The sequence below is a fragment of the Nelusetta ayraudi genome, unplaced genomic scaffold (assembly GCF_046127955.1).
Source record: "Nelusetta ayraudi isolate G7.1 ecotype Tasmania unplaced genomic scaffold, CSIRO-AGI_Nayr_v1 ptg000020l, whole genome shotgun sequence".
In the NCBI taxonomy this organism is placed as follows: domain Eukaryota; kingdom Metazoa; phylum Chordata; class Actinopteri; order Tetraodontiformes; family Monacanthidae; genus Nelusetta; species Nelusetta ayraudi.
In genome coordinates, this window is record NW_027466070.1 from 87,002 (window position 1) to 111,052 (window position 24,051).

Sequence of the window (24,051 nt, forward strand, 5' to 3'; positions counted from 1 at the left end):
TATTTTTATATATGTATTTTCTCTACTATTTCTCTCACGCATAATATTACCTCTATGACATTTTTTTTTTAAACATTGTCAGCTTTATTATGTAATGCCGTAATACATATTTAATGTTTACTATAACAAAAGCGTATACAACCAAGACAAAAACATTTTAACTTTGAAAAAAAAAAAACGTAAAAAAAAAAAAAAAAGAATAAAGAACGACGAATTTGTTAATTGAATTGTGTGCTTGGAAACTATTATTGAAGATCGTGAATATTCCAGTTTGCTCGCGATGTTGACCGCAGCCGCGGGCGCACATCCCTCACCTGCCTCCTCCTCCTCCTCCTCCTCCTCCGACACACACACACACACACACACACACACACACACACACACACACACACACACACACACACTGTCTGAGAGGGAGAGAGGAGGGAGCAGCACGAGCCGCACCACGGGGCGACTTGACTTCAGCCTCCCTTCACGCACTTTTTAGAGACTTGACTTTATAACTTTTTTCATGATTCGCGCCGTTTATATACATATATATATATATATATATTTATTGTATTTTTTTTTTTTTTCGATTTACTAGCGGCGAGTGCGACGCCGTAAAACGCTATCAGGATTTTAATTTTTTTTTTTTGTTACCCGCTGAATTAGTAAAGACTTTCTGAAACTTATTTTAGAGAAGTTAGCGGCGAGGTGTCTTCGGATGCGTTTGGCTCTGAGGTTCCGAGCCTCGCAGCAAGAGAGGGGAACTACCCCCGCATGAAGCGTCGGGCTTGCAACATCCGACACTGAGTGGAGGAGGAGGAGGAGGAGAAGAAGAAGAAGAAGAAGAGAGAGAGAGAGTCTGATCCGAATCGAGCGATGCGAATTGAATGAAAGTTTCCCCCCGATTCCGAATCGAATCCGTTCGGACGAGGGGAGACTTTCATGGAGTTTTCAAGAGGGACCCGCTAGGATGGACGTGGTAGATGAAACGGAAGCGCTACAGAGATTCTTCGAAGGTAAGAATTGATTGATTGATTTTTATTTTTTTTCGATAAATAAACACTGTATAGTCATTAGAATTTAATTGAGGGAGCCGACCGGTGAACTGACAGGTTGCTCTCTTGCTGGAATGATGAAGTCAAGTGTGTTTATACATCACCTACACACACGAAGAAGCTACTTCACGGGGTAAAACAAAACAAAAAACAAAAAACACTAAACTAAAACGCAATAAAATCAGAATAAATTCCAAAACAAGAACATCCAATGAAAATATTTAGTGCAGAGTGTCTGATATAAAAAAAACAACAAAACGTACTAATTCTGTCTTTATGTGAAATAAAACTGGAATCAATAGAGAAATGGGGGTCCCCTGTTTTCCTGAGGGCCCTGGGTCTCCGTTGAAGGACCCCTGGCGGGCCCCGGTCCTGCTTTTAACAACACTGGGCTGTCATTGGACTGTCTCAGCAACCAGGGAACATTCTGCTCTTCATTGCCTGGATTGATGCTCATTTAAATCGCAGTCTACAGCACTGGTTTCTCAGAGAGTTTAAAGTACATATATACACAGACACATACATGCATACATACATTTGCAATCTTTGAAGAACTGCAGTTTTAAGGTGAGGATTTAGCCAACATGGATGTGTGTCTCAAAGACAAATTTAAAAAAAGAAAAAGAAAAAAACAGCCAGGAGGCCGAACGAGTGCGAGGTGATGGCAAGCAGAAAGGGGGGGGGGGGGGGGGGGGGATCCTATTAAAACAAAAAGCAGCAGAAGAAGAGAAATGAGGAGGGGAGGGGGCAGGAGATGGTGGGATTGTTAAAGGAATCCAAGGAAAGATGAACTGTGTGTTTTTGCACTCGCAGACCTGAGACGACAACAGCGAGCGAAAACTCTGTGTTTCCGCACACGTCTGTCATTGCCACCCTCATTTTTCAGAACCACATTACCTGTTAGTGTGTATTGGCGTGTGGTGGACTCTTAAAACTGAAGATATGAATCAATTTCGGGATTTTCTTTTTCTCCATATTTTGTTTTCGATGAAAAACAGGTTTTGACACACTTGTCATACCAGCAGCCAGTTTTTCTGGCTGCTCGTTTTTCCCCATTAAGAGCAACTTAGTGTCAGACCGACACACTCACACACACACACACACACACACACACACACACGGCGGCCACGGCGTATAATAAGTTATCTGTGAAGTGACTTAACACTGGATTGTGGTATACACAGAGTGTTGACTGGTGTGTACACACGGCCATTCATGACTGTCAGAGGCTCCTCGGCCGATCTGGCAGGAATTTTGGCCTGTTTACATTCTTGCTTCGGGAGTGAGCGAGATGTTCCCACTTTGAGCTTCATGTCAGACACTTATTCCCGGACTTCAAATGTCAACTTGTCCAGTCCAAGATGAGAAGTGTCAAGTGGCCCCTTTAGAAGTTTGGAGGCTTATTATATTTATTTAATTTGGCCCTCTTTTCTCCCAGAAGAATTCTTGCTCATAACCCGGAGCCGTCTCGTTAGCGCCCTCTCCCCGACTGCGATGCCTTTGGATGACTCTAAATGATGTTTTTCATCAGATTAGCTCGCCGTGTATACACGACATACACATTTCCCTGGTAACGCACGGCATTGCATTCCTGGCATAGCCTCTGTCGCTGGTGAAGTGCGGCGATGAGGCGAAGCTGCTGTTTGTCCAGCAGAAGTTCCTTCTCTCTCACTCGGACTCCATTAGAGTGCCCAGGAGGTGAGATAGTGCAGACGCAGGGCGGAGGGGGAGAAACACCCTCTTCACCTCCTCCTCCTCCACCTTCTCCCAGCTCATCGTCCCAAACCCAAACCTTGGCCTTCTCCTCCCCGACCCGGGCAGACAGCAGGCGGAGCCCAGTCAGAGGCTGCTGCTGCTGTTAATGAACCCACAGTGGCACGACTACACCAGGGGTAGAACTGCAGCTTGTTTGCATTACTGCGTAATCACCCAGGAGTAATGTAAACTGTATCACACACGCTCCGTGCCTTCTGGCATGACCGCCCTTAAACTGCTTGTTTTCGTCAATGACTGAAGCTTCGCCTCCATCACGGTGATTGTGCAACATCCAACCACCTCGATACCATCCGTCCTGCTCTCTCCTGCAGTCAGGGCCACGATCCCATCTGTCTCCGGACGAAGGGTCTCTGGGCCAGTTTGTCGCAGGAATGACAAACAGCCGTTCACACCCAGAGAACCCAGAGAGGCCCAAGGCAGGGACTCAAACCTGCAACCTTCTTGCTGTGAGGCAATGGAGCTAACCACTGGCACCACCGTGTCGCAACCTTCTTCGACGTGTCCATTGTAGGAAATGTTTCAGAAGCAAATTGCCAAATTCGCAAAAGGTTGCTTTTTAAAGCTTAATATTTGCTAATGGCAGCGCGCCCCAATCCGCTAGCTAACTAGGGTGTCATGATAGCTTCTGCAATATTCCAAGAATCTCTTCGATTATATGTCACAGTACAAAAAAGATGAAATCATGTTCTACATCAATAGTCACACTCGCCTCCTACAGGCAAAACAGTTTGGCTTGTGTGATCACACTAAGCCATAACTTTCCTCGAACACCCGGAACAGTTTTTTCAAAAAAAAAATGGCCGTTAGGGTTTTCGCTGAGCCAATCAGTGACTTGCTCGTTGCTACGTCACCACTGAAGTCCCTCTTCGGCTCGCTTGGTACCTCAAGGAAGGAGGTACTAAAATTGTAACCATTGAAACCGTGTAGCGGCCAGTGGAAACACCCACAGACCGTACAGTGGCGAGGCGAGCCAGTGGAAACGCGCTAAGTTGTGCAGGTCAAAGGATATAATCATAGCCATAATCATCTCTGGACTGAACTGAAACAAACACCACATCACTTCTGGTCAAGTTAAATCTAACTGTAGTCTTGAGCGCCCCCCCACCCCACCTGCTGGCGTCCAACTCCAGTGGTCCCTGTCGGCCAGAAGACGCGAAGAACGTGTAGCGTACAAACATCTTAATGTGAAAGTGAGTTATTGGTGTTTCTAAGAGCACGTCAGCCGACGTCGGTATATCACTTCCCCTCCACCCCCGGTCCTCCCACACTGACTGTGAGTCATGGCCTCCAAAGCGGTCGCTCGTCTCGGAAAACCTGCGGCCGGGCAGGTTTGGACGTTCCCGCTGATTTACTGGCTCGGCGCTGAATCGCGCTTGAGGGGAGATATTGTTTTTGAGCAGCCGGGCTTACAGAGCTTACCGCTCTGTTTTTTTTTATTTTTCATTGTGATGCCGCCCCTCCCTCCCTCCCTCCCTCACTCCGCCTACCCCCAAGTGATAACTCACGTCTCTGAAATCCTCGGCCGGCGACCACCGCTGGTCTGTTCTGGGATCAGCTCACCTGATGTTGTTCGTACGTGTGGATCGACTGCAAAATCCCAAAGTTGACGGGCAGAGAGCGTAGAGTCAAGTTTGCGCTAGAGTCGGAACTTTGGAAACATTTTTGTTTTGCTGTTGATGGAAGGCGTGAAATATTCAGTTGAATATGTTGCAAGACTGTTGATTGTTGTTGTTGATTGTTTGCCAAAAAACGACGCTTAGAATTGGAATCTAAGAATTACAAAAGTGATTGGGTAACTTAGAAAAGTTTTTTTTTAAAGATCCTGATGGAAATATGGACAAATGTCCTGAGAGCACCAAGCCCTTGAATGACTCCAACAAATCTGTCTTATCTAAGAATGTTGGCTTGACAGTAAACTATTACTAATATTACTACTTTTCTATTTTTACACTTTTTTTCTTTCTGGTGGGGCGTTTGAAGGATTATATTTAGGATTTTTTTGCATGTGTGGAAAATGTTGCTGCATGGAGAGAAGCTTAGCGCCTCGTTAATGACCACTGCCGAGTCGGAAAATAAACACCTGTGCTTCTTTTCTGGTAAAAAAAATAAAATAAAATAGAAGTGTGTCTTTCCGTCAGGACCACCGCAAAGGGCCTGGATTTGTAGTCAGTGGGATTTGGTGGAGTGGTTTAGTCCAGGGCTGCTTCCTGCTTCCGTAAAAGAAACTACACCATCTAGTGGACAAAACTGTTACTCGCTTTTGTCATCGTAGCATACAGAGAACAATAATTTTTGTACTTTTGATCAAAATGTTTTGCCGAGACGTCAACACCGTGTGTTTTTTTGAATCTTCAAAGAAAAAAAAAAAAATACTGTATACGGCAGTTTTACGATAATTTGGTCCCTCACCAATATTTTCGTTATTTACGCTTATACTAACTGTGAATGTTTGGAAACGAATAAACCAGGACGAGCGGGAACCAACGTGACGACACGAAGGTCATCTTTATCTCGTCCTCATCGTCTCCGTCCACCAAAACCCGTCGGCCGTTCCTTCCCGTCGCTCTGGGACCCTTGGCTGGCCCCGCCCACCGACCCGGCTGTCCCTGTCCCAGCCTCGTCACCGCAGTAATCTCCTGAGCCTGGTCCACCGGTGCAACCAGTGCTTGTGTGCGACGAGGCCTGTGTGTGGTGGCCTGGTACAGCCCTTTCTCATGACCGGGGAAATAATCCTCATTATAACACTCTGCAAGCCTGTTCTCTCGTTCTCATGCACACACACACACACACACACACAGAACATAAATCCATGCACACACACACACACACATACACGCACGCGCACACACATTTGCACATTTTCTACCTTGATCAGCGTCGCTCACATCAGCAGGAGAGAGAAAAAGTCTGTCTGGCCCCCCGAACGTGGAAACATGTGAAAAGTTAGCGGCTGGAATCGTCTCGTCTCCTCTCGTCTCGTCTCCTCTCGTTTCTGCTTTTTTTTTTCCAGGTTCTCGCATCTCAAGGACGCCGTCATGCTTTGGCTTCGCGCAGGTACTCCGTCCGTTCCGTCTGCTCTGCTTGTGGCTGTAGGTGTTAGTTGATGAGGGAGAGTTCACCTGATCTTAACTGATGGCTAATGTGCGCCGGCGACGCTCCGGAATGACTCTGTGCTGTGAACAGGTTGATCTTAAATCTGTCGGGTTGAGATTTCACACCTTCACTTTCTCCACGTGTGTGTGTGTGTGTGTGTGTGAGTGTGTTTGCTTGTTTTAAATGATCTGACCTCTGGAGACAATGGCTGTATTGACTGCCAAAGCAAAACAAACCAGAGATTGTCTGCTTGCTGGTTGCTTCACATTGATTGTATGAAGGTTATACAGCGATCTGAGACCCAGTTTCACTAGGAAAGTGGTGGAGAAAAAAAAAGTATGAATATATATATATATATAAATACATGCATATCCTGGCTCTTGTCTGAATCAGTGAATGTTTGTCTTGTTGCTTATAGTGACGTTAAGCTATTGTGCGTGCAGCCAAGTTGGTTCTGAACGCTGATAATGTGATGGACTTTGATCCTTTTCCTCATTGTTTATTTAACTATTTTAACTTATTTAACTTATCTAAAGGAGCAAAAAAAAATTGTTGTTGTTTTTTTACAATTTCATATGTGTTCGCTCCCCCCCCTCTCTCCGCAGCTTTACTTTGACCTCTAGAAGAAGAAAAAAAAAGTTGTACTCGTTAAAACTTTGCCAGGCTGCTTTTGTTTCCGGCTACTTTAGATTATTAATCTACTCACGACTCAGTCGCCGAAATTGTGGCATTGCAACAGAACCAATCGTACGCACATACAGTCGCTCACTCCGACGCATACAATGAAAACACACACACACACACACACACACACACACACACACAAGAGCGGCCCTAATCTCTCAAAAGGCCAGTCTGTATCGATGTTGGACTGACAATCATTTCACTGTTTATGTTCACACACAGCTGGACTCACACACACACAACCACACACGCACACACACGCACAGGGAGAAGAAACACACATATCCAACCAGCGGCTATTTAAACTTTCGTCAACTCTTGCTGCTCCATCCAGTAAAATGTACAAACTTATTCTAGTAATAATAATAACAATGTCATAAATGTCAGTAATAACTCAGAAGTTACATCGGTGGAATTGCTTTTTTTGTTTCACATTTAAAAGTGACAACAGTAACTTGAACTTCTTATAAATGAGTAAAAAAAAAAAATGTAGTTTTATCTTCTACACGGTTATCACAACAAGTTGATACTGCAAAACAAGTTGTAATTCCTTTGTTCAAGTGTTTTTCCATTCGCATCCAGCCAAGAGTCACGTGCGTGAAAGAGGTTTAACGTGCAGCCATTTTTTTTTTTTTTTAGCTTAGTTTTTTCTGGGTGGGGTGGCAACAATGTAAAAAATGCGTCATCACCTTTCATCTGACAAGGATGAAAACAACAATTTCAGAACCATCGGGTTTGACCCGATGGTTCGAAAGCCTGGCCGTATTTTTTTCTTGGGGCTATTCAGTCCTGCAGCTCTCGCTGTCATGTTTTATTTGTAGTGAACTCACAGCTGACCTCTTGAGGAGCTCCAACGTGAGTCGTTTTCAGCAACTGGTCCGATTGGACCTCTCCTGTACGTATCTTTACATAGTCCCACCATCCAGGAGATCTTCCTCTGAGCTCTCTTCAGTCGTAAACAGGGGTTGTGTTGATGTTGCCAGCAACCAAGCAATGGCCAACATGCAAAAGTCTGATCATTATACCCAATACAAAAACTTGAATGTGGAAGTTTCAACCGCCTTTGTCTTTTTTATCTGTATTTTTCAAAACGTGAGTCCATTTTGGTCTTCGTACTTTCAACTGCAACCCTGTTTGCACTTGATCTCCAACAACTTCCAACGACTCCAGACAGTTGGGTGTGACCCTTGGGTGTGACCCCTGGTCCGAGTGTCTGGGCGGTGACGTGGTGAATCTCAACCGTCACTCGCTACACCTTCCAGCACAGCTGTCGAGATTGTCGGAAACTTGGCCGTTGGCTCCAGCTTTACGTCAAAACAACAACACAATGAGCCGACGGCTCATTGAAGTCGTCGACGATTCCTTACCTGGACAACGTTCTCCGCCCTCCTCTCGGCTTGTTCCTCTGGGAGTTTTTTCGCGTTAAAGCCTTTCCCCACTTTTCCATTTCCACTCCATCCTTGGACATCAGACTTCTTCGTCTATCTTCCCTGCTCCCCACCTCGCTCCACTCCTTCCCTACCTCTCCTCACCCCCACCGTTATCAGTCCTGCCAGCTTGAATTTACGGCCTCTTTGGGTGGGGTGCACATCTGGATCTCATTTTGCCGGTGGAGCCATCCTGCCTTTCACCCCTGTGAGTTGGCAGGTATTAAGAGACATTAACCATCTGTTTCAATCCGGGGACGAGAGCCAGGCGCTTGAGAAAACACACTCTCTCCCTCGGCGGTCACGAGGAGTCACGGAGTTAAAGGGAATTTATTGTGCGAGCGCGATCAAATGTTTGGAAAACAGTCGGATCGCAACGTTTTTGCATATTGATGTCATTCTCCAAAGACGAGCTTCAACATTGGCATTTTCTGGGGTGACACATCAGTTAAGCATCCCATGAGGTTTGAAGTCAGAGTAGAAGACTGCAGAAAAAAGAGGGTAAAGATTTTTTTTTTCCAATGTTAACACAAAAATTCTTCGCATTCCCCAAACTGAGTCGCTGCTTAATCTATCGCAGAGTGTGAGTGTGTGAGAGATGGAGAGGAGAAAAAAATAAAAAGGGAGAGAGTGGGGTTGCCTGCGTGCCTGCTCTTTGTACCCCCGACACACACACACACACACACACACACATGCACGCACACTCAACTCTCACTCTCTGTGACCATTAAAACAACCTCCACAGGCTGTACTGAAAGTGAACCACTGCAGGTCAACGGTTTGTTTTTCTCTGCACAACCAGGGAGTCCAGTTTACGCTCCTGCCTAAATATAATAATAATAACATATTCATTAAAAGTGTTTGTTACACATGCTGGTTTTGAAGATTAAGTGTGTGTGTGTGTGTGTGTGTGTGTGTGTGTGTGTGTGTGTCTGTGTGTTGGCGGGTTTGGGGAGTGCTGGTCATGTGTTTGGGATTTGTCAGACTTTGGCTATCAGAGGGCCACAGTGACCCTGAGGGTGACATGAGGGGAGTGTTAGGGAATTAAGGAAAAACCTAAAGATGCCGCGTCATTATATAATAATTGTTACTTTTCCCAGGCCTCTGCCTTTTGTGAGTCAGCACACCTGTTGAAATCACAGGGACAAGAACATCAAGTCCAACGGAAATCTGTGTGGGTGGGGGGGTTGTGTAAGTGTGTTTGAGTGTGTTTGTTTGTTGCCATTGGTGAACTCCTGCTTAAACGGAACGTCTGGACATCCGCCCTTTGTGATGTCACAAAGTGTACTGATCACTTTAGTGCCGAACCATCCAGCCAGTTGTTGGCTTCACCCTCTTGTCTCTTGTCCACCCCTTCTAGTGTCAAACAAGGCATCAGGTTTAGCAGGAGGCTGCAAACAGAGGGCTAAGTTTGCTGTGTTCCTGGAGGTCCAGAGAGGTTTCTTCACATCATTATGGGACCTTTGACGAAGTGTTAAGTCTAATTTTAACCCAAAGAACTAACCCTAACCCACTATTGTAATGGTGTGGACCAATGAGAGGGTGAATCATTCGGATGTGATCAATCTGGTATCCTCAACATCTGTCTGCGATAAGCAGCATTGCGTATTTGCAAGCCAATATTTCTTGTTTATGAGTCAAGACATTTCTTCAGTGAACCCCGCCCCCTCCCTTTACCCCCATCCCCAGCCCCACCCACCCCAACTCTGAGCTCGTTTCGGGAGCCATGAGAAGATCCACTCATGCTAATTCCCAGATGCTCTCCATCATCTCTCCCTCCCCTCTGCAGGTCATGATATTACCAGCTCCCTGGAGCCTGCCAACATCGACACCAGTATCCTGGAAGAGTACATCAGCAAGGAGGACGATAGCACTGACATGTCAGTAGGGACTCCGGCCCTGCCCCCTAACCCGGCAACGTCAAAACAACAAGCAGTGCAACCCCAGACCTACTCGTGTCGTTACAAAGGAATTTGTTTCCCCCCCTCCGATAAGGCTAATCCCGTCTCTCCCTTTATCCCAGCTGTTTCTCCGAGGTCCACAGCACCCCTGGGGCCGCCTACCCGTCCCCCCAGGCGGGAGCCTCCTCCGCAGCGGGCTTGTTGTGCGGCGTGAGTCCCCCGATTCCACTGCGCCAGGGAGCCCCCCTACCCGGGCCCCACCACTGCCAGAACGCCTACGCCGCTGGCCCGTCGCTGGGCCTGCGACACAGCTACCCCTGCCTGGGCCAGCAGCAGCAGCAGCAGCATCAGCAGCAGCAGCAGCAGCATCAGCAACAGCATCAGCAGCAGCAGCAGCAACAGCAGCAGCAGCAGCAGCAGCAGCAGCAGCAGCAGCAGCAGCAGCAGGCTCTCGTCAAACCCGAGCACCGGGGCCACTACGCTCCAGGGTGAGCGCGGCAACGCGTGGAGGCGTGAGCTGCTCCTCAGGAATGTTTGAGAAAATGCACGAGCATCGTCAGCCAATCAGCTCCTTTTGAGACGTATGCAGGGCTTTTAGTTTATCAGGGTTGAGGGAGCAGCAGATGATGTCAGAGGGGTTTTCCTCTTCCGAGCAGCAGCAGCAGCAGCAGCAGCAGACGTCACACACGTTTCACGTCGCATTATCCAGGTAGCCAGTGTTTTTGTCCATGGTGTCTCCAGTGGAGATCAGCAGGTTTAGCCCTCTGTTTTCAGCCTCCCTCTAAAACCGCTGGGAAGGTGAGAATAACCAGGGCAGAGCTGACACCTGGTGAGGCGCGTTGTTGTCATTACTTCTGGTAGAGGTATCGTGCCCTTTGTGACATCACCAGGGGCTGACTTTTTTTTTTTTCACTGTGCACTGTACATCGAAGAATTAAACAAAAAATAACTGTGGAGGTTTAGACCATTTCTGCTTACTTTTGTTTTTGTTTGGTTTTGTTTTCTTCGTTCTTAGGACACTTCCTGAGTCGCCCCCAGACTCCAGCTCGGAGCCGTACTCTCCTCAGCAGGTGAATGGTGAGTGGTTCGCTACCTTTTTTCACTTTTTTTTTTTTTTTTTCAAGAAAAGAGACTAAAAACCCAGCAGAAATGATTCTCCAGAGTGTGAAGGAGGATTTAACGTCTTCCTGTGCCAACCAGTCCATTCCGAAACAATGATTCCCTTTATTAGTTTTTAAAATTAGAGCTGGACGTGCGGACAAAGCCGACAATTTGCCGTCGCTCTTGAAGCCATTAGCCGCTGCTCTTCACACACCTGAGTCGGTCTTGCCTCCGTTAGAGGGCACGCTTATCTGATGGGCCTCCGTCCAGCGCCGCTCTTAGAAACTGTGCAAACTGCTTTTCCGCCAAGGTCGACTTGCAACGCAAACAGAGATGTGAAACTCCTCAGGTGGCAGGTTCTCCTTCCCCGACGGACTGCAGGGAGAGACGCACCTCCAACTCTCACCTCCCTCCCTCCTTGGCTCGTCTTGCAGATCCCCACATGATCAGGACCATGACGCCGGAGAACATGTGCCACATGACGCCCACGCCGCCGCTCCCGCCGCACAGCCACTACCCCATGTACCTGAAGCCCGAGCCAATGATAACGCAGTATCCTATGGGCCCCGCCTCCAGCGGCAGCGCCGACATGCAGCAGACGCAGATGCTCCACCAGCTGCTGCAGCATCCTCAGGGACAAGAGTGAGTCGGCGGGGGGGCGAGGAGGGGGCAAAAAGGGGGAGGGGGGCCATGCTGGAAGCCGTGCATGATGGGAAACGGTGTTAATGCATTTTTCCTTTTGACCCCCTATGGTGCAGCAGCATCCCGGTCCACCAGGCCAAGAAGAGGAAGCACTCCGACTCCCCCAACAGCACCCTTAATTGCCAAATCCTCACAGGTATCATCAAACAAGAACCAGGTAGGCAGGCACCTTTCTCCTCCTCGCCTCCTCGACCTACCTCACCCGCTCACCACCCCCTCCCACCCCCCTCACTGCCCCACCACCCTCCCCCCCCTCTCTTTTTAAACCTCTCACTCAGATAAAGACTTTTGCAACCGCCGCTGCCCCTGCTGCTGCTGTTGCTGCTGCAGGACATACTTAGCATTTCTTTCAATTTTTTTATTTATTTTTTGGCCCGAGCCTCTCTTTGATTTGCTCATATTTGCCGTATCTGATCTGGTGGCAGGTCTGATGCAGGACGCCGACAACAGCTACCTGGACCCCAACTACCAGTGCATCAAGTGGCAGCCTCACCAGCAGAACAAGTGGACGCCGCTGTACGACGCAAACTGCAAAGAGCTGTGGGTGGAATTCACTCCGGCGTTTCGGCGGGAGGGGGAGGAGGTGGGAGAGGGGCACGTAGGTCAAAGAGTCGGAAATAAAAAAGAAACACACACGCACACTTTTAATTGGCCAAATCAATAATTCAACCGGGCTTGTAGTGGGAGTGGCTGCAGAGGTTTCTAAATTCCTCAGAGGTGAGCTGTGCGGGGGAGTGAGCGAGTGCAGGGTTTCGGCCTGGAAAAGCAGAACAACATGAGGAGGGTTCAATGGGGAAAAAAAGAAAAGGGCCAAGAAAAAACATTTTGCAGTGAGATAGGCGGCGTAGATAAGGGAGCCAAGTTAAATTGAACTGGCGAGACCTTTAAGATGTGTTTCAAAGCACCAGGTTCCCCGTCAGAGGCACTGAGGAGGAATGTAGAGACCTCCCGGAAATGTCACATTTAGCCCTCTGTTTGCAGCCTCCTACCAAAACTGAAATCATTCATTTTAGCAGTTTTAGAGCCAAGCCACTTGTTTTGAATTAGACAGATAAACAAGAGGGTGGGGCCAACACCTGGCTGGCGTGGGGTTGTTGTCACTGAAGTGGGAGAGGTAGCATGCCCTTTGTGACATCATAAAGGGATGCTTTCCACAACGGCTGTGTCTTAGCGCTTACATCATACATATCAGTTCAGGAGTTGGACGCAATTATTTTCAGAAAACATCAGAATTTTGTACAATATGGGACCTTTAAATCTTTCAGTCAGACAGTCGGATAGACCGCATGCATCTGAATGAGCTACATTATATGTAAGCTACCCATCCAAGTCAGCTGTGTGTAAATCCCTTTTATCTGTCCTTCTCCCATCAAAGCCCAATGCCGACCTACCGTGTCGACGCTGACAAGGGCTTCAACTTCTCCCTGGCCGACGACGCCTTCGTCTGCCAGAAGAAGAACCACTTCCAGGTCACCGTCTACATCGGCATGCTGGGCGATCCCAAGTACATCAAGACCAGCGACGGCCTGCAGCCCATCGAGTGCTTCTATCTCAAACTCAACGGCGTGAAGGTGAGCCGGTGCAAAGAAGAAAGAACAAAAAATAAATAAAAGGTGAGCTCATCTCGGGTCCTTCAGTCTGTTTAGTGCGTCATATCTTTGTGTTGGAGGTGGAGGCCATGAATCAGTCCATCAGTGTGGAGCAGTCGCAGTCGGACCGCAGCAAGAGACCCTTCAAGCCAGTGCTGTGAGTCTGCTCGCCGTCTTTCAGAGTGGCTGTTGATAGAGTTGACAGATGAGGATGAGGAAGACGTTTGAGTTTTTCTTTTTCTGCTTGTTGTAAGTGAACCCAGGAATGCAGATCAAATGATAAACGATGACTCGCGCACGTCCAGCTCCGACAAAGACGGAGACAGAAATCTTTTATTTGCGCAGGAACGCGCCCAAAACGTTTATCTCAAGCTAAACACAAAGTTTGGGCCGCGTCCAGACGCCCCGAGACGGATCGTGTGTGAAATACCTTCCTTGGCGCTGCTGCATGGTTTCCTCCATGACTTCACCAATTGTGTCATAAACAATGGAACGGAGCAACGCAGCGCTGCAGCTGTCGTAGCTCCGCCCAACGACGAGTTGATCTAAATGAATAGCTACCGAGCTAGCAAGCTAGGCTAATCACAGAGGTCCCACTGTTGATTATTAGACAAAAAAGAAAAATGGCTTCAGTCGAGTCGTGTTGCAAAGTTCCCAGATCCCAGCACACGAGCCGTTAAGCTGAGCGGGCAGCTACAGCTACGGCTTGCTACTAGGGTTGCCACCCGTCCCGTTTTTCCCAGAAAAATAAAATCTCTCCCGGGACACAATTTGTCCCGTTTTTTTAGGGAAAATGACAAAACCTCATTTGAGTTCCGTCTGTGGTCTACTCCCGTATACGAGATTGTCTCATATTTGGCAACTAAAAAACCTGTCCCGTAATGAACTGATACGGGACGCACTTCACTTTGTCCCGTATATTTCGGGGACGCCTCTCCGTCTCCGCCTGTGCATTTGGGTTTGTTTTTTTCTAGATATTTAATTTTGAACGTACCACTTCAATGTCTGCTAAAGTCGCATGGTCAAATTATCCATGATGGCAAATGTTTACACAACGCCCATCAGGCACTAAACACAGTGGTTTAACAGCTTGCTGTTCGAAGTAGACATGTGTTTCTGTGTGTGTGTGTGTGTGTGTGTGTGTGTGTGTGTGTACAACTTTGACAAGGGCCCAGTAAAGTTTAACACATAGGCATGGTAAAACATGTAAGAGCCAACCTCTAGTGGCCATTAACAAAACTGCACTTTTCAAAATTATTAATTTTCCTCTCTGACCACCATGTGGAAAGAATCTTAAAGTTAGAGATTTCAAAAAGAATCTGTGAGGGAGGACTTCTTCTTCTTCTTCTTCTTCTTCTTCTTCTTCTTCTTCTTCTCGTCTTGTAAGATTACAACCAATAACCATCATGGGCAAAAAAAAATGAACTCTACTCTCTTGCAATATTATGTGTGTCGTCAAACTGTACAAAACAGAATTTCGCATCTTCAGGTGGAAAACGTGTTGACGTGATGATGACAAGATTGTGTTTTTTTCACTCTCCCAGGGTCACCCTCCCATCAGAGCAGGTCACAAAGGTCACAGTCGGGCGGCTCCACTTTAGCGAGACCACGGCCAACAACATGAGGAAGAAGGGCAAACCCAACCCTGACCAGAGGTGACGCGCACGCCGACACGGACACGGACCACAAAGTGATTCACCGCAAGGCAAATCTCCGCGAGTCACTGAGTCACTCACGGCCGTCTGTCCCCGGCAGGTATTTCATGCTGGTGGTGGCGCTGCACGCCCAGTCCCACAGTCAGAGCTACACTGTGGCTGCTCAGGTGTCTGAGAGGATCATCGTCAGGGTAACGTCTGGCCATGTCTGTCTGCCTCCTACAACAATCATATTCCCCTGTGTTGCCTTGTTGTGAATGTTCTCCAGACACTGCACTCCTGTACTGTTCACTCCAACACACTCTGAAATGGCCACTTTGTTCATTTTTTTGATCACTGAGTAAAAAATGTTTAATGCATGTTCACTGGTGATTTGATTCGTACTGAAATGTTTTTTATTTATATGTATTTGCACTATTCGGAACTGTTTCGCTGGAATAGTTCCACATTTTTGGACCAATGGAACTGTTTGCTGTCACTTTTCTGATTTAAAGTGTAAGCACAAGAAGGGAATTGTTACCAAAAATTGTTTCCAGTAAACTTGTCTAAGTGAAATAAACATAATTTGGGATGAAACAATAAAAATGACAAAGAATAATGTATGCACTTACATTTTATTTTGAAAAATTATATTGAAATTTCAGACAAATTGTGATTTGTCGTTATTTTATGTCGTGTGTAAGAAGCCAAATAGTTTTGTGCCATAAAAGTGGAACTGTTCCTTTAATGGTCCCATATTCTACCCAGTTAAAAAAAAAAAAACTCTCCACATCTCCAGAAAACAGCACAGTTAACAATCTGTTTGCAGCCTCACGTTAAAATGTTTGACTCTTTGTTGGACCTTCTCTTCCTGTGACACTTTCCACTTTGTGACATCATAAAGTGCAGACACTGACAGGCTTGAGAGTCATATTACTGGCAAAGTGATTTGTATAATATGGGACCCTTAAAAAAAACTGCAAAACACACCATTTTTTTCCCGAACTGCGTTGTCTTTGAGAAGTAGCTGAGCAGTGTCTGTCTGTCCCTGCATCCTTCTCCTCGTCTCTCTCCTCCAGGCATCCAACCCGGGCCAGTTTGAAAGCGACAACGAGGTGCTGTGGCAGCGCGGCCAGCTGCCCGACTCAGTGTACCATCACGGCAGGGTGGGCGTCAACACCGACCGGCCGGACGAGGCCCTGGTCGTCCACGGCAACCTGAAGGTCATGGGGTCGCTGGTGCACCCGTCCGACATCAGGGCCAAAGAAAATGTCCAGGAGGTCAGGATGACACTGTGTGTGTGTGTGTGTGTGTGCGTGTGTGTGTGTGTGTGTGTGTGTGTGTGTGTGTGTGTGTGTGTGTGGATTAATTTGTCTGCGCACTTTTACTTTGCTCTCCTCATTAAACCTCTGTCTGTGTCTGTCTGCGTGTAGGTCAACACCACAGACAATTTGAAGCGGATCTCTCAGATGAGGCTGGTCCACTACCAGTACAAGCCCGAGTTCGCCGCCACCGTGGGCATCGACAGCACCGCCGAGACCGGTAACTCCGCCCACCGCCGCAGTCACGCCTCAGTACTCAGCCTCAGTGTCCTCTGCACATGTTTTACCTATTTTGTGCATGTGCTCGTGCATGTGGCAATTTCAAAATAAAGCAGCATTTCATGGGTGCAACACAGAAACAACAACAACATGGCAAACTCAAACCCAAACGTATAAGTGTTCAGTGGCTAGGACAACTGTGTTCAGATGATCTAGTTTTGGATGTGGACCATCGATGGATATTCGTCTAGTTATAGGCTTTTTAGGCTGCGTTCAGACTGCAGGCGAATCTGATTCAAATCTGATTGTTTCTCTAACCCCGTTGTTAAGGCCAACTGTCCACTCTGTTTTTAGTAAGTGTCCACCTCCAAAAGGTGGTTTAAATCTGTTTCGTAAAAATCGTATTTCATGTGATTTGTGACTGTTCAGACTACAAAAGAGCCATCCGGTTTCAATCTGAATGGGCTAAAAATTGGATTTTGGCTGGCAGTGTGAACGAGGCTATAGATATGTGTTCGAGAAGTCATGGAAAGTTTCAGGAGTTTGGAGTACAGAGCAAATATATGGGGCTAAGTTGTACACGTGCAACAATTCAGGGCAACAATTTGAAACAACAAAAAAAGCATTTTTGCAAGAATGCAAAAGCTGTTCTTCTCTGCATCTCTGCTTCTGTTCCGTCCTCCTGCACCTGCAGGCGTCATCGCTCAGGAGGTTCAGCAGATCCTGCCCGAAGCTGTGAAGGAGGGCGGCGACGTGGTCTGCGCTAACGGCGAGACCATCCCCAACCTGCTGGTCGTTAACAAGGTGATTAAAACCCACATCAAAACACTCTTGGTTGGTGGTGTTGGGGCAGCATCGGAGCCCCAGGACTCTCTAGCAACACCGCTGAATGAACCTCCCCACCCCCCATACCCAGGAGCGCATCTTCATGGAGAACGTGGGCGCCGTGAAGGAGCTGTGTAAGCTGACCGACAACCTGGAGACCCGCATCGACGAGCTGGAGCGCTGGAGCCGCAAGCTGGCCAAGCTGCGTCGGCTGGACAGCATGAAGAGCACCGTGAGCGGCGGCACGATCAGGTGAGCGCAGAGGACGGCCTCGGGGTCAAAGTTCACGACGAGGCCAACGAGTCTTTCAAGCCACACACATACACACAAACATACCCCAACTGTTTATCTCTCTTTCTCTCCCTTCCGTGTAGCCAATCAGGAAGCTACTTCAGCAGGACGGGAAGCGGCCCGCTGAAGAAGAAGCCGGTCAAACCGGGCAGTAAGGTCTGTGCAGACACCCAGCAGACATCTGTCAGGTCGGGTGACGAGTATCTCACCTGGACCTGGTTACTTTTTCCGCAGAGCTCGGCGGTGGATCCAGGCTGCATCAGCCAGCGGTTCATGCAAGGAGCCATCTTGGCTCTGGTCATCGTCATGGCCTTCAGGTTAGTTGGGGGGGGTGAAGGATGGAGGGAGGGAGGTGAAGGTGTGTGGAAGGGAAATGATAAGGCCTCCTCTCCCCCTGCAGCGTGATCTCCATGTCCATCCTCTACGTGTTGACCCTGCACCACCGAGGAGGAGACATCGTGGACAAAGACGGGTAGGTGGCGACCAGCTGATGAAGCCCCTCCTCCATCTCCTCCTCAACCTTCACCTCCTCCTCCTCCTCCCTCGTTCTTCTGATCTCTGCCTTGACCCGTCACCTCCTCCTGCTCTCTGTAGCTGCGCTCCCTCCTGCGTGCTGCACGTCTCTTGGACGCCCCTCTTCACCGCCACTCTCGCTCTCTGTCCGCCTCTCTGCCCCTGGTACGACTGCACGGCCTCCACAACCTGCACGGCGCCAACCTGCCTCCTTCAGACTTTTTCTGCCCTTCCTGTATCTATTCGTTCATTCCGTTGATGTCAGAACACTTAAGAGTCGTGAAAGTCGTGAGTGAATCGCTGTTTTAGGCTCGAGCAGTTTTTCAACCCTGTGTGTGTGTGTGTGTGTGTGTGTGTGTGTGTGTGTGTGTGTGTGTTCCGCGCTCTGATTGGTTGAAGGTCCAGAGCTGCGCTGGGTTCCTTGCACAAGAGTCTGCACACGACAGCGTCCACCACGGCAGCAGGTTAGTAGAGAAAAAGAAGAAGTTTGGAATAAGCAGACCATGGATGACAGGCTCCTCCTTGACTCAAAGGTCAAAGGTCGGACAGTTTTAGGGTCACAAGTAAAACAAAGGTCTGCAACATCTGCACCATTTGCAAAATAAATTGCACATCACTGGCTTGTACAAGCATGGGCAAACTACGGCCCGCCGAACTTGAAGAAATTATATTGATAGTAAGTAAGTAATAAAATAGCTGTATTTCATGCATTTCCTCAGTGTTTAAAGAGTGATTTCAATAAAGAGCTGGGGGGTGGAGCTTTCAGGACAGATATTGTGTTGTCATGCTTTTGTTCATTTTCAATTGACATTAAAGCACATTTTTTCTATATAATCCTAAAAAAAAAAAAATATTCATATGAGGTGGTTCACCAAAACACTCCACCGATCTGCTCCTGCTCCGGCCCCTCTGTCAAATTTTAGAACCCACTGTGGCCCACCAGTCAAACAGTTTGCCCACCCCTGGCCTAGTAACACAAACAACAACAACAACAACAACAGTCTGTCCTGTTTGTCCAGTTCTAATGCTGTCAAATGGGATGTATCGACATTCTAAGCACCGATAGTGAATTAAAAAAATGTTTCAAATGTGATTTTCTTTTCTTTTTTTTCCTTCTCTAATCTTTCAGCCTGCTGTTCCACAACAGCTGCAAACAACCAATCAGTCACAGTTCTGACGCTGAGCAACAACAACCAGTCCTCACCAGGTAGGTCAACCAAAAAAAAGAAGGAAAATGCTTCTTTTGCAGCGTGTTCATATACATGACGAGGCGTCTCACCCTCTGAAGATGTGGGCGGCCTGCTGCCGACGGCCAGCACCATCATGAAGAAAGCCAAGTCCAGGATGATGGACAAGGACGGCCGCAGCAGGAACCGCCTGAGTCACACCTCTGCGCCGCTCTACTTCGCCAAGTCCAAAAGGCCGGCCCCCACTGACCTGGACGGAGTGGGTGGGGCCAACCGCCTGCCAGCAGGAGTGGGTCAGCAGCAGCAGCAGCAGCAGCAGCAGCAGCCGCCAGCCTTGTCGCGCAGACAGCGCAGCGTGCAAACAAAGGGTAAATCATCACACGCAGCTCTGGCATGGCACCTTTTCTTTCTTTTCTTTTTCTTTTAATAAACGAAGCGACGTACGCAAACACAAAAAGCCCTTTTGTTTGTCAGAAGCAAGCAGAGCTTATCCGTACGAGGGAATGTGCGGCTTCTCATGCTGCAGTTCTCCTCTCCTCCTGCAGGGGGACGGTGGGCTCCGTCCCTGAGCGGCCTGCACATCGTGGAGACCAACCAGGAGATCCCCGTGAAGAGCTGTGTGACGCGGGACAGCTGCAGGTACACAGGAAGTACACTGAAAAGTGACAAAAAAAAGTAGTGTTTAAAGTCACACACACACACACACACACACACACACACACACAGGTGTGTTTTGTGTGTTCTGTCTAACCTTTGGAGTGTTAGCTGAGCAGTGGGCCAACCTACTTATGTACTTGGGATTGAAGACACAAAAACAGGAGTTAACAAACTAAATAATAATAAATAAATTATTAAATATATTGTGTATTTTTAGTGCACACCTGGGAACAAATCCTGAGTGTTAATTAATACGCTTTGATTTTGTGTGAAGTGTTTTATCACCAGCATATTAAGCTAAACATGCCGTGGGTTGCTTGTTGAAACTGCAATCACTTACAGTATGGATGTAATTAGTTATTTGTACCTCAACAACTGTGTTGTGACTGTCGTGTGGTTTGTCCAAGCGTGTTAGCAGGTTAGCTAATGCTATTGCAGGGTCTGCGCTAACACTGGTTAGCCAGCTTAGTTCAGCTCTTGAACCTGTTTTGTTTTGTCTCCCGCCCCCTTTCCTTTCTTTCTTTCTTTCTTTCTTTCTTTCTTTCTCTCTTTCTTTCTTTTTTCTTTCTTTCTTTCTTCCTTTCTTTTTTCTTTCTTTCTTTCTCTCTTTCTTTCTTTTTTCTTTCTTTCTTTCTTCCTTTCTTTCTTTTTTCTTTCTTTCTTTCTTCCTTTCTTTTTTCTTTCTTTCTTTCTCTTTCTTTCTCTCTTTCTTTCTTTTTTCTTTCTTTCTTTCTGTCTTTATTGACTCCAGTTACACGGTATCGCTTCACGGAAACAGGAATTCCTCCATCTCTCAAATCACTTTACACATGATGTAAGTACACACACGTCACCGTACACTTTACACAAAACCGGCCTGTGAACTTGCTATGATTGAGGTTCCCTGGAAGGAGCCACATTGTTTGCTATCAAATGACTGAACATAAATCCTCTACTTTAAAGTTCAGGGTAGTTTTGTTTTTTGTACTTTGTTTTTTTTTTTTTGTATGGAATTTAATTTCATTTGTTATTTCGATGCGATTTAGAACAGTTTTAGGCCTCGGGAGCTAATTTGATGCTACAAAGCTGTGATGTAAAACCGGTGCTAATGTACTCAATGCAAACCAGACTCACGGATAAGTTCAACACACAATTCATTTTTGTTGAGTTGGGGCCAAAGCGACGTGAAACACTCGTCCTCTAACGCAGGTCTACAAACAGCGTGTGGATTCGGCAGTGTGGCGCCACCAAAGGACGTTTATGTCCCAACCACACGGAGGCACAGTTCTACAGCGAACAGAGGACGTCCACAAAGGTGGGCAAATAAAACACAATCCCTGCCATAACATTGGAAACTAGGGCTGTTTGTCCCGCAAGAATTAACATCATGTCAAATGCCCTGTTATAATTTTTAAGAAGGTTGCGTTCTTTTAATATCTGCAAACCACTGTTCTCTCTTCGCTCTTTTTACAAGACTGCTGTGGCCAGTGCACTGTTTTTGGTGTTGTGTGCTGGGGGGAGGGGCCTCGCTCTTCTGACAGAAGCAGACTCAATAAACAAAAAAAAAAAAAAAAGGCGAGCACCACCATCAGCGTCTCTCAGAACTGGGTTGAGCAGGTGGCTGAAGTGAGAATGCTCAGGAAGATGAACAGTATCATGAACAATAACAGTCGTCCACTTCATGCCCTGGCAGTCTTTCGGCAGAGCAACTTCAGCGGAGGCTGATTCCACCAAGATGCAAGACTGAACGTTATAGAAAGTCTTTCCTTCCGGCCGCCGTCAGACTTTTTTTGAGGCAATAACAGTTAGCCCTGTACTCATGTTCAGCACTATAATCACTCCTCCACGTTGCTTGGCCCGGTTTTTATTTCTTTATTCATTTTTCTATATGTAAGTGTAAGCTTGTGTATACTCATTTATTATATTGGTTGGTTTTAGTTTGTGGGTGGACTGGTTTTATTTTTGTTACCTAAGTGTCTTGAGGGTACTGTATGAATGTTGCTGCTGCTGTGACAATTTAATTTCCTGTAAAGGATTAATAAAGTGCATCTAATCTAATCTAATTTTTTTTTGTTTTTTCATCAGGGGACTCATCACCTGTGGTCCATGCCTATTCTGTCCTACCAGGACATCACCTATCACTTCCGCGTCTCCCAGTCGGTGAGTCCACTGTCGCAGGGTTTCACGTCGTTGTTGGTTTTGTCTGATCATTGTTTGATTTTTTTTTTTCTTTTCTTCTCCTTTCTGTGCATCTGCTTTTCACTCAGGGTGAGGTGAGCTGTGCCTCAGCGCGAGAAACCTCATCGTACTCCGATTACCACTTCCTCGTCCAGAGCCGATGTATGTGAGAGGGAGGAGGAGAAGGAGGAGGAGGAGGAGGAGGAGGAGAAGAAAGATGTCGTGATTCCCTTTTGTGGTCCGATTTTCACTCTTTTGTAATGGGATTGAGTTTCATCTCATTCCTGTGTATTATTTGTTTGTTTGTTGTTGTTGTTTTTAAGGTTCATACAGAAATATGTGTTCCCACTGTCCCTGCCTCTCCCTCTGCGTGCATTCAGACATCTCTACTCGCTTTGACCACTGGAATAATGGGAGACACACTGGGTTTCAATGTTTTTGTCGAATCACTGTAACTGACGGCTACATCGCTAACCGCAGCCGCCGCACACGTTGCAACAAACTATTTTTGTTGCACTGTCCCGAATCCGAGCCGTGACTTGTAGTCTGCGTCCCTGTACTCAGTACAGTGCCAAACCACTGAGACTGAGTCTCACGTGACTTCTCTCACGTTTCCCGTTCACCATTATTTTCATGTGAATCTTTGCATACACTGAAACTGACGCGTCTCGGTACTTTTTCACACACTGGAGAGAGGAGCGTCGGTACCCGGCACTGTAAATGTACCTCAGTAGTGCACACTGTCGAACCCTGGCCTCCTCCGAGGTCACTGCAGTCGTCGTTGCTTAGTTTCGGGGATGAAATTCACTGGATATCACGCGGTAAGACTGGAAAAGTAAAAGAAAATGACTGGAAATGACGACGTCTAGACACTGACGGCTCTGAGCTCAAGAGCTACGAGAAGAGATGCAGACACTGTGAGGCCAAACAGGGTCTTTATCATATCAGGTGCATGGCCAATCATCTTTCGACTTTATATCTCAGTTTGGGAGAAACTTGTTCGCCACTTTGGCTTTTAAAATCAACACTGGCTCATGTAGAATGATTTTTTTTAATGCACATACATGCATACATACATGCATTCCAAATGGGTGTGATACACTGGACTCTCTTATTCACGTCCCAATGTGTTTGACTTGGTTTCCTATGCCGATGCAGCAATAACACTCTTTAATGTCACTGTAATCTGATCTATCGTTTTAACTTTCTCTTATAAACGAGTTCTTTGTTCACGCTCACCACACTTGATTAAATGTGTTTTAAAATTTAATTCTGTGCTTGTCCGTCTTTTAGAAAGAAACCTTTATTGTATCGCAGTGTAAGATCAATTTAAATGAGGAGAACAGCCATCATTTACGATTTTTTTTTTGTTTGTTGTTGTTTTTTTTACTTTGTCATGACATAAGGACACTGTAAAATGCGTTCAGTTTAATTATTATGGCAGTAGTGGACATGTTTTACTACTTGGCTTATTTATAATGCACCGGCTAGCAAAATGAAACCACTATAGCACTTTTTGCACTGTATATATATATATGAACTGCTTTTGCTTCGTCCAGTACTCAAGACTGTTTTAATGTACTTACTTGTAATTGTATAGCTTCATTTTGTTACTACCATTGCTGATGTATTTCATGATATTGTTTTTACAGTTAATATTTTTGTTTGTTTCCTTGTTTTTTGAAGTTGTTTCAGCAATAAGATATTATTCGCCAATAGGGCCATGAAATAAACAGCAAAACACAAATGTATAGTTTGGCACTGTTGGTGTAAGAGAAAAGTGTTATAACACTAAAACTGAAGTTTTAAAACTATTAAATTGTTTTAGTCAGTTAATCAATTCTTATTTTGTCAAGCGATTTGTCCGAAGATATGCTGTAATACTATGAACGCATGTGGTAAATAAAGTTGTGATTGAGTCGCTGTTTGT

The 24,051-nt window shown here is 46.6% G+C and overlaps 1 protein-coding gene across 7 annotated transcripts; it reads left to right on the forward strand.

Annotated features, from left to right (window-relative positions):
* Positions 1-613: 613 nt before the first annotated feature.
* Positions 614-24,044, forward strand: myrf (myelin regulatory factor). 7 transcript variants are annotated; one of them, XM_076027161.1, is made up of 27 exons: positions 614-1,004; positions 9,813-9,903; positions 10,047-10,412; positions 10,940-11,001; positions 11,460-11,667; positions 11,784-11,884; positions 12,153-12,267; positions 13,103-13,298; positions 13,397-13,473; positions 14,861-14,971; positions 15,072-15,177; positions 16,030-16,230; positions 16,384-16,492; positions 17,186-17,295; positions 17,408-17,568; positions 17,691-17,763; positions 17,842-17,924; positions 18,008-18,079; positions 18,202-18,285; positions 18,520-18,584; positions 19,250-19,327; positions 19,409-19,675; positions 19,853-19,946; positions 20,716-20,778; positions 21,153-21,258; positions 22,029-22,103; positions 22,211-24,044. In XM_076027161.1, exons 1-27 carry the CDS (start codon positions 959-961, stop codon positions 22,289-22,291), a joined length of 3,201 nt encoding a protein of 1,066 aa, XP_075883276.1. In that variant the 5' UTR covers positions 614-958; the 3' UTR covers positions 22,292-24,044. The 7 variants fall into 7 exon arrangements, with proteins under 7 accessions (XP_075883276.1, XP_075883280.1, XP_075883277.1 ...); XM_076027165.1 differs by having other exon boundaries at positions 11,784-11,863; XM_076027162.1 differs by having other exon boundaries at positions 11,787-11,884.
* The last annotated feature ends 7 nt before the right edge of the window (positions 24,045-24,051 follow it).

What these genes read in the sequence shown, in the direction of transcription:
- myrf (XM_076027161.1), top strand. Translation starts at nt 959, where the DNA reads ATGGACGTGGTAGATGAAACGGAAGCGCTACAGAGATTCTTCGAAG. An exon ending in CGGGGCCACTACGCTCCAGG is followed by an intron (nt 10,413 to 10,939) that starts GTGAGCGCGGCA and finishes CTTCGTTCTTAG; the next exon opens with GACACTTCCTGAGTCGCCCC. An exon ending in ACTTCCGCGTCTCCCAGTCG is followed by an intron (nt 22,104 to 22,210) that starts GTGAGTCCACTG and finishes CTTTTCACTCAG; the next exon opens with GGTGAGGTGAGCTGTGCCTC.